Below are 14,289 nucleotides of genomic sequence, written 5' to 3'. Positions count from 1 at the left end.
CCACCAAGGGTTCCCTTTTCTCTACATTTTCGCCAACACTTGTTTTTTTGTCTTTTGATAACTTTTAAATTTTATTTTGATAACTTTTTTATTTTACAGGTAGCTATATTTTTGCTACCTATAACCAAAAGTTATTTTTATTAAAAATATTTTTAGTATGCTTTATTGATTATACTGTTACAGTTGTCCCAATTGCTTTTCCCTTTGTTCCCCCTCACCCAGTGATGTTCCTCCCTCCAGTTGTCCCCCCCTTAGTCCATGCTCATTGGTTGTGCATATAATTCTCAACACATTTCTGTCCACTCCCTCCTACTATGCTTCTTAATTCCTGTACCATCTCCCTCCCTTTTCCCCCTTCCCCTTCCTTGATGACCTCCCCCCATAATGTTCCCCATACCTATAATTCTTTTCCAACTCTCATTGCCTACTTAGTTTGCCTTTGTTTTGATTCCGTAGCTTCTGGTTTTGGTTGTTGTGATACAGTTTTCATTTTAATGTTCATAGTTTTGATCCTCCTTCTCCTAAACAAGTCCTTCTAACATTTCATATAATAGTGGTTTGGATCTGATGAACTCCTTCAGTTTTACTTTGTCCTGGAAGCACTTTCTCTGCCTTTCTATTCTGAATGACAGCTTCGCTGAATAGAGTAATCATGGTTGTTGGTTTTTGCTTTTCATTACTTTAAATATTTCTTGCCAGTCCATTCTTGCCTGCAGAGTTTCTTTTGAGAAATCAGCTGATAATCTTATTGGGGCCCCTTTGTATGTAATTCTCTTCTTCTCTCTTGCTGCTTTTAAGATTCTCTCTTTATCCTTAATTTTTGACATTTTGATTATAATGTGTCTTGGTGTGGTTCTCCCTGGGTCCAGTTTTTTTTTTTTTTAACTCTCTGTGCTTCCTGGACCTGTAAGTCTATTTCCTTTCCTACGTTAGGGAAATTCTGCTTCATTATTTTTTGACATAATTTTTCAATTTCTAGTTCTTCTTCTTCATCTTCTGGCAATCCTATAATTCACATGTTGGCTTGTTTATAGCTGTCCCATATGTTTCTGAGCCTCTCTTTATTTTCCTTACTTTTCGTTTTCTCTTTCTGCACTGGTTGACTGTTTGTTCCTTCCCTATGTTCCAATTTGTTGATTTGATCCCTGGTTTTCTTTCCCTCACCACTTTTGTATGTGTTTTCATTCATTTCAGCAGGACTAGCCTTCATTCCTTCCCTGTCTTGTTTAAGATCTGCAGTTAGGTCTCTAAGCATTTTTATAACCAAAGCTCTGAACTACGCCTCAGAAAAATTTTCTATCTGCTGAGCCGTTAGATTAGATATTTACTGTCCGGTCAGCTGCATCACCGGGATCTCTATCATGATCTGTTCCATCCTGACAGTTTTTTGTTCATCTTTGCTTCCTGGGCGGGCTGTCTCACCTCTTACACTATAGGGGGCAGAGCCCCATGCACTTGTCACAGCCGGGTGGGCCTTCTCATCACACTGGTGTTTTCGATGGAGGTGGGGGTCCAAGATGGATTCCTACTGTTCACTCTCCACTGAGAGACCAGGAGCCTTCTCCTCCATTCCCACCCTCTCTGGCCTCACAGTCCAAGGCAATAGAGGTCTGCCTTCCCCAGCATTGGAATCGCAAGCCAAAGGGTCTGGTCTGTAGCCGGGGTGCTTCTCACCTCCCCTTAAATATGGGTGTCTGTGCTTCCCACTGTCCTGCCCCAGTCACCACTGCTGCCGCCGCCAGCACAGCTTGACCTCTCCACCCCAACTTCGCCCCTTCTACCCATCCAGACGAGCACCACTTCTTTTTAAATTCCTACGTTGGACTTCCATTTATTTTCTGGAACTTCTGGTTATTTCTGGTTTTGCAGTAGTTGTATTTCTTCTTAGTTGTGGAGGGAGATGGAGCATGTCAATCTAGGCCTCCATCTTGGCCGGAAGTTTCCAAAAAATGTTGCTAAGAAAACACCATAGTTGTTTTAAAATTCAAGTAGCAGGGTACTACTGCCTTTGATTCAACTATTTTAAGTTCTTGTTTTCTCAGACATAAGTGTTTGCTGTTCCTGAATATGCAAGAATAACTTTTACACCTTTCCCCTTCAACATTTGATTGGCTTTGCAGAAAAAAAGTTTAAAAAAAAAATTTAACTTACCAATATTTCTACCCTCTTTGATCATTCAGTTCTGTCACTCCACCACTACTGCTCTTATAAAGAATATCCTAGGCCCTGGCTGCTGTGGCTCAGTGGATTGAGCATCGGCCTGAGAGCCAAGTGTCTCTGGTTCGATTCCCAGTCAGTGCACATGACTAGGTTGCACGTCAGGTCCCCAGTTGGGGGCACGAGTGAGAGGCAACCACACAGTGATGTTTCTCTCCCTCTCTTTCTCCCTTCCCCTCTCTCTAAAATAAATAAATAAATAAATAAACTAAACAAACTAATTAATTTAAAAAAAAAAAGGAAAAAAAAAAAAAAAAGAATATCCTATGGGCCGCTGCTGGAGAATCAGCAGGTAGTTTTCTCACTCTTCCATCTCACTTAGCCTTTGAAGGTTGAACTTTTCATCAGATACGCAAGTGTGCTCAAGGATATTCACTGTAGCATTGGGAACAATAGTGAAATGTTGAAAATACTGATATACTAAATACTGAAAATAATCTATTGATGCACATAATTTTATTTGATTTAATTTTTATTATTCTTATTTAAAATATATCCTGTAGTTTTCAAATGTATATTTTATACATTATTAACTTATTATAATAAATATATATTTATTTCAAATGTATTTTATTTATTTTTGATATTTATATTTTTAAAGTTTTATTTGATATGTGCATTTAGTTAATTACTAATTTAGTCACCAATAAAGGATTGAGTTAATAAATTGCATATTTTTTTCATGGAATGAATGCAGTCAATGAAAGAATGAAGCAATTTTACATGTAATAAAGTGGAATGGTTGCCAAGATATATTAAGTGAAAACAGGAACAAGGAGAGCAGCATGAATTTGCATGCTAACATTTTAATTTCAAAAATACTTGTATATGTATGAAATAGCTTTGAAAGGATTCATAAGAATCTACTCAGTTGCTTCTGAGAAAAGCAACTAGATGGTGCATGGTGGACAAGAGTGTGAAGAACATTAACTCAGCATAATTTTTTTTATTTTGTAAATTTGTGTTGTGATTACATAGTAGTCATCACAAAAATAAGCCAAATAAATTTGTTATTATTTTTAAGTAAGTAAATACATAATTCCTGGAAGAATATTATTGTTTGTTAAAATTCTATTTTAGAATCTCCCATATGGGCTCTTTCATACTCATGGTTTTAAGAACGATTAAATGCTAACAAATTCCTCGTATTTATATCTTTTCTCTTTTATTAAACTTGATATTTAATTGACATATACCATATTTTTTTAGATGTACCCAATAATGATTTAATGTATGTATATATTGCAAAGTGATTACTACAGTTTAGTTAGCATCTATTACCACACATAGTTAATGTATCTTCTCTTTTGGACTCACCTAAGGCCTCCTTGTATTATTTCACAGATATTTCAAAAAACTGACAAAACTAAGCAGTTCTTTCTCTTACCCTTTTTTCACAAAACTGCTTCTCTCCAAGTCTTTCACCATCTTAGTCAAAGCTGTCACCTATGAGCCTTATGCTCAAGGAAGTTATCTGGGAATTATTCTGGATACTTCTCTCTCTTTTAAACTCCATACCAATCAGTTTGGAGTCCTATGGTCTCTATATACTTTTTATCTTGCCTCCAACTCCAATGTGACCACTACAGTCCAAGCCATCAATCACTTCACCTGATTTCTACACCTTTCCTCAAGACCTTCTCTGAAGTCATTTACTCAGAACTTCTAAAACCACTTAGTTCAAAGTAAATTCTCCTGTTATTCTAACAAGGAAGTCAATTTTTTCTTTATAAGTCTTTAAATATACAGTTGTTTATATATGTTTGTTGTCATTTGCTGTATTATAATCTCAATGAAGGCAGGGGTTGTGTTCATTTTCTCAGGATCCTATGCCTACAACATACCACAATGCCTAGCACATAGAATATGATTGGTTAATTATTTTCAACTTAATGAATAAGTTAAAGAATAGTTGAGCTTTTACTGTGTAGCAGATAATATTCTAGACATGGTACTTAGGGGCGATAAATCTGTTTTAGGGTATGCATTGGCCTATGGACTTCTAGCAGGGACAGATACAAAATGAATGCAAAATAATGATATCATGTGTCAATGAGGTGGATATGAGAAAACTTGTTTGCTACAGCAGGGAAGAGACTCCATTGAGGGCATATATAAGTCAATGGAAAAGATAAAAAACAGGAGTATAATCAACAAAACCGCTTATATACCAGAATTATCTTCTGGTGGACAAGCCCCTTATGGGACAGACAGGCTTTCTCCACTGAGTGAGTGTTCTAGGAACCCATCTGTATCAGTGTACCAGTTGGTGTTGTTGTGAGAGGCTGCGTTTGGCTTCTGTGAATTTGCCCATTTCACGATGGGTGATTTACAAGTGTACCTGCCTGCACTGCACTGCACTGAGTATTCAGCAGTTTTTGACCACAAACGTCATGACCCCTATGCCTCACCCTCCTTATTCACCTGATCTTGCCATGAACAACTTTTTTTGTTTCCCCAGATGAAAAAGTACTCAAAGGGAAATATTTCACCAATATGGAAGTGGTGAAACAAAAAACAGCAGAAACACTAAAGGGCATCAAAATTGATGAGTTCATAAATTGTTTAGAGCCATGGAAAAAAGTCTTGGTATGTGTATTGCATCAAATGGAAAGTACTTTGAAGGTGACTGAAGTTTAAACATGTAAGAATAAGTAAACAACTTTTATAAATAAATTCTGGATTTTTGGGGGTTCCTCCTCATAATTATAAGGTTCTGCTTTACAATTTGTCTCTGACCCTTCCCTACATGGTAGCAACTACTTTAGCTCTTTCTCCTAGGGTATGTCAGGAACACACAATGTCTGGGTGGTAGAAATAAACATCCTGTTTGTAGGCTATCTGGTGAGGGCAAGTGGTAAATTGTCTGCAGTTCTGGATGAGACCCTGTGAGGCCACAGCCATGGAGACCCCATTCTGCCACCTCCAGTGACTGAGAACCTCAAGCTGTCTACTGCTCAGTCCACAGTGTCCCCAAGATTGTGAGGACAACTTTTTCTTGAAACAAACAATCAAACAAAACAATAAAATAACTGACAAATCTTCTTTATTAAATAACAAGCAAATAATTTATATACAATCCTTTGTCTGTCGCACACGAATGCTTCTCCCTTCTTCTGTGAAGGTCACTCCACATGACCCAAGTGCAAGCCCAGCATTGGTGTTAGTGCCCTGTACTACTTGTGAGGCTGACTGGTAAGACACACAGTCCATACTTGCATTCTCAGCCACTGTGTGTGCAGGAGAAAATGCACCATTTCGATTCACAAAGACGCAGATGAAGAATTATTAGCTTCATTTAAAATGCCCATGTTGTGCCTTCTACATATCTCTCCTAACAATTAAACCAGCTGTTACTCTTCAAAATATGTGTCACTTTCTTTGCATTTGGGTCATATTCCAATTGTGAAGATCCACTGAAGAAATAGAAAAACCCTGAAAATATAGACAAATGAAATAGTGAGATGTTTTTACAAATAAATAAATTTGGCAACTTACAAAACTCAGAATAATAGATTACTAGAAATGGAAAGTGTTTATAGAATTATTATGTGCTGGGGAGTATGTGTTAAGCATTTTTATGTTGTTGTTGTTTTTTCATTTATTTCTGCAACAGTTCTTTGAGGTAAGTATAGCTAACTCCATTTTACAGATGAGCGAGTTGAGGTTCATACAGATTTAAGTGCTTGCTCAAAGTTATTCAATGAGGAAAAAATGGAGACAGCATTCCATTCTAACACTGTCAGAGAACAAAGCCAGACTCTAGGTTATTAGGTTATTCTGCTTCCAAGCAGATAAAACTCTCTGCTTCTTGGAAATTTATAATCTCTTAATTTTATTTCTCCCTCCTCCTCCTCCTCTTCTTTCTCCACACTGTATCCTGAGGGGCATTTCTAACTTTACAGAAGCATAGAGGCCCTGCTGTGGCTCCGCTCTTTCGGTGCTCCTGATTATCCTGCAATCAATATCATCATCCTCCACCCATCTATCCTTGAGTAGGAAAAAAAAAAATTTTTTTTTAAACTTTAGGTACATGGAAACATAAGTATTTGCAACTGACTAGTCAGGAAATGTAGGGAAAATCCCCCTGGGAATTAGTAATAGCAACAGCATGGAGTGAAGGAGAAAGCCAGCCAGCCAGTTTAAAGTTTGGACACACCACATGAAGGGATTTTTATATGGACAGTAATTTCAAAAGTAATAACTCTAGATGTGAGGAAGTGACACTAAGAGCTTTAATTTTATTTGGACGTATAAAGTAGAGAGATTTGTGTTAAATATCTTTCTGATTCAACCTTGGCTGGTGTGGCTCGGTGGATTGAGTGCTGGCCTGGAAACCAAAAGGCAGCTGGTTCAATTCCCGGTCAGGGCACATGCCTAGATTGTGGGCCAACTCCCTGGTTAGATGTAGAGGCAACCAATCGATGTGTCTCTCCCTCTATTTTTCCCTCCCTTCCACTCTCTCTAAAAATAAGTAAATAAAATCTTTAAGAAACATCTTCATGATTCAAAATAACTTATATGAAGTAGCTGTACAATTGGTTAAAAACTGATAAATTTGAATTTGGGGAAGGGAGAGAGAACTAGTAAAAGAAAGCCTATTATTAAATTTTTTTCAGTTATCTTCCTTCTGATACCATAAAATATTTCATGTGCCCAATTGCCAACACAATAACTATCCTCTTACCAAATGCTTCAAAAACAGCATCCACCTTTGAGTCAACCCCTGGAAAGTCTTCTTCTATTTGCCTGGGGAAGCCTGGATCCATAGTCTGTTTCTTCTCATCAAATCTGCACCAAATAAAAGAATGCAGCTCAGCATTGCATAGAGGCCATGTTACCAAAATTATTAAATCATATTAGGTTTAATGTGGAATTCTAGTAAACTTTCCAAGTAATGTGAAAAAAATGTCAAACATGTTTAGCACTAAAGAAATGTGTGACTCTAGTGGAACTGCAAACTTAGCTCTTACACTGTATTAAACCTGAAAAAAAGGCAACATTTTGATCTAGAAGATGCTGTGTATTATTATATTTCTTAAGTATAGGCATGAGGATGTGAACAGATTATAAAGTGAGTCAAATTATTTATGTGAAATACAAATTTCAAGTTCTCTGTCATACTTGGCTCATCATATACGCCCTCTCCACCCTGCACAACAGGATTTCTTATGGCATTCTCTTAGAAAAAGGCATTAGAACAATAAGCAAAGCACAGTTAATGCAGTTGAGACTTATTGACTGGATCTTGGATGGTCTGCTCAGATGTCTCAGAGCCTGGGCAGATGACCAGAATTCAGCCTTTCTATGAGTCTTGGGTTCTGTCTGTGAAACTACACTGCCTCTGCTCATTTTCCTCTGAAACAGGCATACGTAGTGAGTGGCTGAGATTGAAGGAAGCTCTTGAGAATCATATAATAAAGTTGGGAAGACAAGACAAACACCCAATGAGACAATGAGCAGACCTTAAGACAATGGGAAAAGAATACAAAATTTGGCCTAGATTCTCAGGGCTTCTTTCAAAAAAGAAAAGCCCAGTTAGGTTTGGAGTCCAGCAGGAAAAGCTTCATGGAGGTGGTGGGACTTGAGTCAGGATTTGAGGATGGGTGGGGTTTGGGTAGGTGGATGAGAGAAAAGGGCACTTCTGGCAGACTGGGCAACAACACAAAAGGAAGCTCCCTCCTGCTGTACATGGAACTCAAAACAGAAGAGTTTATGAAGTGCCTGTTACCAGGTGCTGCTGTATTTTAAATTAAGTACTTCCCCACAGTGCTCTAAAGCGCCTTCTTCCCATTGAGAGGGAAGCAGAACTGAGTGAGGTAGGGGATTTCCTTAGAGAAAGAAATAATTTCTCTAAATAGGCTCCATACAAAGTCATTTCAATTGCATATTACCTCCAGTATTTGTCTTCTACAAAGAAGTATGTTTTCTTCTTTTGCTTATCAAAAATTGCTGCATCTATTTTCCTGACTCTTGGAGGAAAACCCAGTGTTTCGATGCCTTTAGGGTAACCTGCTTGGACCTCATTTCCTCTGATGGCCCAGAACTGATTTTCTGTTTAAAAAATAATAATTCAGAGTCACATTGAATTTATAACAGTTAAACCATCAGTCTTCATAAATACTTTCTAGCACCTTCAATTTTACAGTAAAGAGGAAGCCAGATTTTTAGATTTAGTCACCAGCTCAAAGTGGGCATTTAACAAAAATTCACCCATTGAATGAATGAGCCAGATGTAATGAGGAAATATTTAACTCTAAAGCAATTTATATTGTATTCATTTTTATCATCTATAAAATATATAAATAAAACAATACCAGTTTCAGTCATTTCTTCATTACCTTAGAGTAACAAAGTTGACAGAATTTGTCAAAAGAGAAAAAATTAAAGTCCTGATCAATTTTCCTGTGAGCGTATTTCTTTCTACAAGTTCAAGAAATTATTACATAATAATTACGTTTAAAAATGAAAACAATATCCTTGCTAGTATCTTCATATGCAGCATCCACTCCTGAAGGAAGAGAGGGCCAGAAGGCAGAGATCAAATAAAATCCAGGTTTAAGAGTCCTTAGGGATTTGCGCCAAAAATGTCTGAAATATATGTAAAAAGAAATGAAAATTTGAAAAGTCTTTCATTTTTAGCGTATTTTCCTCATTGTCCTGTCTCACCCAACTTCCCCATTCCCTTATCCTATAGACTTAATGACAGACAGAAGTAAGGTATACTGCCTCTGGGAAAATATTTTTCTTTTTTCTTTAGAAAACTGCACTGGACCTCCAGCCTTAAGATTATAGAGTGGTGTCTTCTATGAAATGAAAGTTATTCTACAATGCAAGTTAATTAGTTGAGTGTAAACTTTACTGAAAATTTTTGTAAAACAATGTATATGTTATACCATCTTTTACATTTTCAAAAAAATAAACATGTGTGTAAGTATATGGATGATGTAAGTATATTTTTGTATGTGTATGGAGCATTTCTGGAAGGATTAACAAAGGTCTTTGTGAATGAAGATGAAGAGAACTGGGTAATTAAGAGTCAGTGATGTAAGGAAGACTTGCTTTTAGTTTTTTTCCCATTTGTGCAGTTTAAATGTTTTATCATATGCATATTTATTCAGCAGTGAGTAAATTAGTTGATTAAATGTCATGTTATTTTGGTGTCATTTTTTAAGGAGGTAAAGACAAAATACTGATTTTAAAGTTCTACTTGTGCCTTTTGAAAAGGAACCATGACTTATAACATTTGGGAACAATTAAAGGACAAGAATTAAATCATACTAAGTCTTCTAAAATGAACTTGACAATTTTAGGAAAATGTGGGAATTGGAGCATCTGACCAGAGGACTTTCAGTTCAGAGGAATCATTTTTGTCTGAAATACTTAAAAACCTCTATCAAGTTTCTGTTTCTTTTCATTTCTAAGCATTGTACATCAAAAGAATAGATGGGAAAATATAATTTTCTGCTCTGACCTGTCTTTAAAGAACAGGAATTCTCCCCTCAGAGTACTGACTGCATCAAAGGACAAAGTAGGATCACACATGGCTGGTGTCTCAGGAGGTATGGATTCTGTGGGCACAACGGGCTCATCAGGGGAAGCACGGGGAGGTCCTAAAGAAAACAGATGAGAGGATGCAAATATTAGGAGAAATGTGATGCTTCTGTTGATGTGTGCTTTCCAAATATTCTCGGAGTGCTTTGAGACGACTGCAAATGCTTTATGAAGCATTTTAAAGCTTTCCTTAAGGCTCTCATTGCAAAGCTACAGTGCCTGATTTTCCCAGCATCACTCACCATACAAGGACTGAATGCCATTCACATCATCTTGAGACAGGCGGAAGCGAGCCAGGTCTGTGAATGTGTTGTAGACTGGGTACATCAAAGCTTCAGCGTTAGTTGAGTGATAGAGACCCAAGGAATGGCCAAGTTCATGAGCGGCAACGAGGAATAAATTGGTCCCTATTTAGGAAATCATGAGTAAGAGTTACTCCTTAAACACATGTACATTACACAGATCAGCTCTGTATTATATTTGCTTACTTCCTGGAAGCACACAGAGCTTTTTTTGCCTTCATTTTTGTCAATTGATCAATTAACTGATCCACACTTAATGTAAAGCCAAGTGGTTTTCAAGGCCCATTATTGATATCAACCTTTAAGACCAATTTTACAGCCACTTTCAACTACTCCCATCTCAGGAGCTTATTAACTTCATGAGAACAAGGTTCCTTTTATTGCACTCTGGAATGGAATGAACCTACTGGTTTAGTACATTAATAAATATTTCTCTTCATTTGTCAATGAAAAGCTAAATACTGTTTTAATGTATTGCCATTTGTTGGTTAGTCTAAATTAAGTGAATCATAGCTTATTCATCTCAATTCTGAAATATTTAAACACTCTTACTGCTATTATTTGCCATTGGAATATTGCCTGTATAATTTTCAGTCCCATGATGATCATTCAATATATAATAGGTCCAAAGATATTAATAGCAATAGATATCATAGGATTTGTAAGATTGGTTTAAAACATAACATGCCCAGTCATGTCTACCATTTGTCACAAAAGACATTTTGGCCACACAAACTCTAGTTGTACTCAAATTTCTTTCTCCATATAATAAAAATAAATTAGAATGCTGAAAATGGAAGTCATTAGGTAATTATGACTGAAATACCAAGTAATCTGACTTTAAAGTTTTCATTTGAGACTTTGCAGAAAAGTTTCTTTGAAGGAAGAAGGTGCTAATTCAGTCAAAGAATGTTGTCCAGCACTAACCTCACATTTGTGCTCTCTACAGGGATTCTCTTTATATTTTCATTATAAACCCCAATTAAATTTTAGAAGTAATATTACTTGTACCCAGTTATAAACTAAGAATCATTAAAGACTTTTAAAGAGTTTTGACTTTAAAGAGTTTTGACTTTTAATTTGGGGTTTAGTCCTTTCATTCAGAACAAGTCCATAATAACCCTTCTTAACCTAAAGAGAGTAAAATGTTATTCTAACCAGAAAAACCTAAACTGAAACCTCAGTTTCTGGAAGTTAATTCTTATTTCTGTTTGGATCAGTAAAGAAGTAATGGGGGGATATTTTCTCCCATTACATAAAAGCAATATTCAGGACACATGTTAGTGTATAGTCAACATAATACACTACAAATTGGGTATCTATAATTTGATATGACAAATTGTTCTTAATGATGGTTCTAAGATCACACAAAAACCAGAGTCATCAAAGAAATGCTTAATGATGCTTCCTATATTATGCTTACTGAGACAGGGAATAAATTTTTTAGATATCTGAAAATGTTTTTAATCATGATTAAAACAAAATATATTCTGCTGGTCCTTCTCCTGTTGGGAAATAAAAAGGAGCCCATTTTTTGAATATTCTTTGTTATTAAGAGTTTTACAAATAAAAATAAATCAACACCAAAATCATTCTGAGAGATGTAAAACTAACCTGATGTGTCCTTTGTCCATTGTTCATCATCATCAAAGTGAGCATCCCCGTTAATCCCTTGCCCGGGTGGATAGGCATGAGCCAAAACCATTCCAGGTCCATCAAAAGGGTAAAAGTCTCCATGATCTAATAGAGAAAAAAATATTGGAAAGATGCGTAATTAAAATCTCATTGGAAACTTTTCTAATAAAACACCACCGCATAAATGGATGCATTTCATGTTTTTTGTTTCTTACCTCTAACTGCAAAAGTGATCATTATGTCAGCCTCTCCTTCATAAATCCTAGAGAATGTAAGTGGAGTCACCTCCTCCCAGACCTTCAGAGCTTTCTCAATAGCAGAATCAACAGCATCTCTTGGCAAATCCAGTGTATATTTCACAATTCTGTATGAGAACAATTAAGAAGATATTTTCTTTTGAGATTGTAGTGCATGAGATATCATTTTTTGTGTAAAAACCTGTCGGCGCCCATTACCTGTAGGTAAGCTGACTTTTCCTCCACTTTGGCATGCCAAGAAAGGTAGTGAAGCCTCCAACGTCAGGAACCCCACACCTAGGCTTATGCATCACCTCCAGCGTGTCTGAGTCCAGATTCCCTGTCACCTCCAGCCCCAGGAACTTCTGCATTTCTTGGATTTTTTTAACAACAGGGTTACTGTTTCTTCTTCTAGCAAATGGCTTCACATCTTTTTCAAGGTTGTAGTATTTTTCTAGGTAGTGCTGTTGGAATAATAAGTATAGTTTTTAGATCATTCTTACATTTTTTTAGGCTTTTATAGAACATTTGTGTAGTTGCTCATTTAATCTATTTGAAGTATTCCTTCAATCTGCTGAAATCAAAATGTCATATTCTGTTTAATTTTTTAACTACAGATTTCACTTTTGTTTTATCTTTGTAACTAAATAATCTCAACCTCTCAGTTTCCTACAAAAGCAATTGAAAAGAAGTAGAAAATTTAAATAAATATATAGTAAATTTAAAGGAAAAAAATAACTCTTTTGGGCATAATTGTATATTTCAGGTACATTTATTTAATTCCCTCAATTTTCTATTTTATATGTCTTATAAGAACTTGGTTTAAGAAAAGAAAACAGGCAAATTACTGTGTCTGCACATGACACTAGCAACATAAAAATCTAGCTTATTTTACATTGGATTAAAATACCTAAGAAAGTTTCCTTCAGGGGACCCAGAACAAGTCACCCTAAGATTTCCCTCTGTGGTATGCAGGTTATTTTGAGCTAAAGGCAACTTTACCCCACAGGCTCAAGAGAAACTTCTTCCCCTCTCCACCCTCAACTGCCTAGAAAAATTTGAATTAAGAGGCCTTGCTTGTAAGGGATTATCAGTTTTGACCCCTTGCCATAAGTCAGGGCAAACCGTTATTTACTAAACTTCCCTTACCATGCTGCAATGACCCTTTGAAGCTCCCAGGGTGTATTATCTTAACCCTAGTTCAGAATGTCTTATGTACTTCAATCTCCTTTTCTATATCTGAGCCTTTCCTCCTGTGGAGGCCTTTAAACCTGTCATGTTATGCAGGGTCCCCATACAAAGCATGTGTTAAATTTGATTATTTTCTCTAACTAAAAAATGAAAAAAACACCTGAAGAAATCCAAAGCAAGATACATTGTATACATTCTCCCTACTTAAGTGTCTATGTCCTAAGAAAAACACCTAATATATTTGGCCTTTGTTTCTTCCTACATAAAAAGAGAAACCCAAATACTGTGATTCAGAGAGCCTTTCCACATCCAGCACTTGATAACTTTCTGTCCTTGCACTATTCCTGCACAGTAATTCAAACCACTCTGCATGAGTTTTGTGAATGGGAAGCAGAAAGGATTTCCCCACTTAGCCCAGTAAATGAGTGTGAGAGCTGCCTTCCTGAATTACCTGAACTAGCTCCATGCTGTTGTCTTTGTCCCTTGCAGCTCCAGTCAATGGATAGGCTGAGCCAACCGCCACACACAGCAACAGCAGCATAGGAAGCGTCTTCATTTCTACACGTTTCACTCCCATCTGTGTTGTCTTAATGCCTCACTCTTTCCTTAACTTCTTCTAGGTCCAGTCTCTGGAGCCCAACTTTTATAGGGTGACAATGTTTGTTTGGATCATCCTCAGCTTGACTCATGATTGCTGTCATCCAAAGAGCAGGAGAACAGTTTCCCAAAATTCCAAATCCAAAATAGGATGATACACGCTACTGCACTGATTTCTCTCAACCTCTCCAAATTTGCAAGTCAAAATAGTGATTAAGTTCCAGGAAATGCTTCCTGTCTTAGTAAGGGAAAAACTGGGGCATTTTTGTGTTTTAACTAAAAAAAAGTGACTGGAGTTTATTAAACAATTTATGTTTGTGTGTTTGAGAAAAGTAGGCTGACTTGGTAAGAAGTCAGAACTGCAGTTATAAAAAGAACATATTTAAAATCAAATGTTATAAGATGTAAGTAAATTAAAAAACTATATGTACAGTATATGTGTGTGTGTGTGTGTATATATTATTTATATATATATATATATATAAATAAAATACACCATTAGCTTCTGTAAAATCAGAAGAAATTACATATAGAATAAAATTGGAAGGGAGAATTTA

The 14,289-nt window shown here is 36.4% G+C and overlaps 1 protein-coding gene across 1 annotated transcript; it reads right to left on the bottom strand.

The window, feature by feature from the left end:
• Positions 1-5,269: 5,269 nt before the first annotated feature.
• LOC150018707 (stromelysin-1-like) lies at positions 5,270-13,764 on the bottom strand. The gene is made up of 10 exons (XM_090267820.1): positions 13,587-13,764; positions 12,164-12,408; positions 11,917-12,072; positions 11,688-11,830; positions 10,014-10,178; positions 9,692-9,830; positions 8,675-8,808; positions 8,112-8,271; positions 6,905-7,008; positions 5,270-5,652 (listed from the first exon to the last, which is right to left on the bottom strand). The coding sequence occupies exons 1-10, from the start codon at positions 13,710-13,712 to the stop codon at positions 5,552-5,554; spliced, it is 1,473 nt and encodes a 490-aa protein (XP_090123946.1). The 5' UTR covers positions 13,713-13,764; the 3' UTR covers positions 5,270-5,551.
• Positions 13,765-14,289: the final 525 nt, after the last annotated feature.

Source organism: Furipterus horrens, unplaced genomic scaffold, assembly GCF_987537825.1.
Source record: "Furipterus horrens unplaced genomic scaffold, mFurHor1.1.pri manual_scaffold_2, whole genome shotgun sequence".
NCBI classification, from domain to species: Eukaryota; Metazoa; Chordata; class Mammalia; order Chiroptera; family Furipteridae; genus Furipterus; species Furipterus horrens.
This window is presented reverse-complemented; position numbering and strand designations above follow the sequence as displayed.

What these genes read in the sequence shown, in the direction of transcription:
- LOC150018707 (XM_090267820.1), bottom strand. Translation starts at nt 13,712, where the DNA reads ATGGGAGTGAAACGTGTAGAAATGAAGACGCTTCCTATGCTGCTGTTG. An exon ending in ACAGCATGGAGCTAGTTCAG is followed by an intron (nt 12,409 to 13,586) that starts GTAATTCAGGAA and finishes TTATTCCAACAG; the next exon opens with CACTACCTAGAAAAATACTA. An exon ending in TTTGCAGTTAGAGGTAAGAA is followed by an intron (nt 11,831 to 11,916) that starts ACAAAAAACATG and finishes CATCTTTCCAAT; the next exon opens with ATTTTTTTCTCTATTAGATC.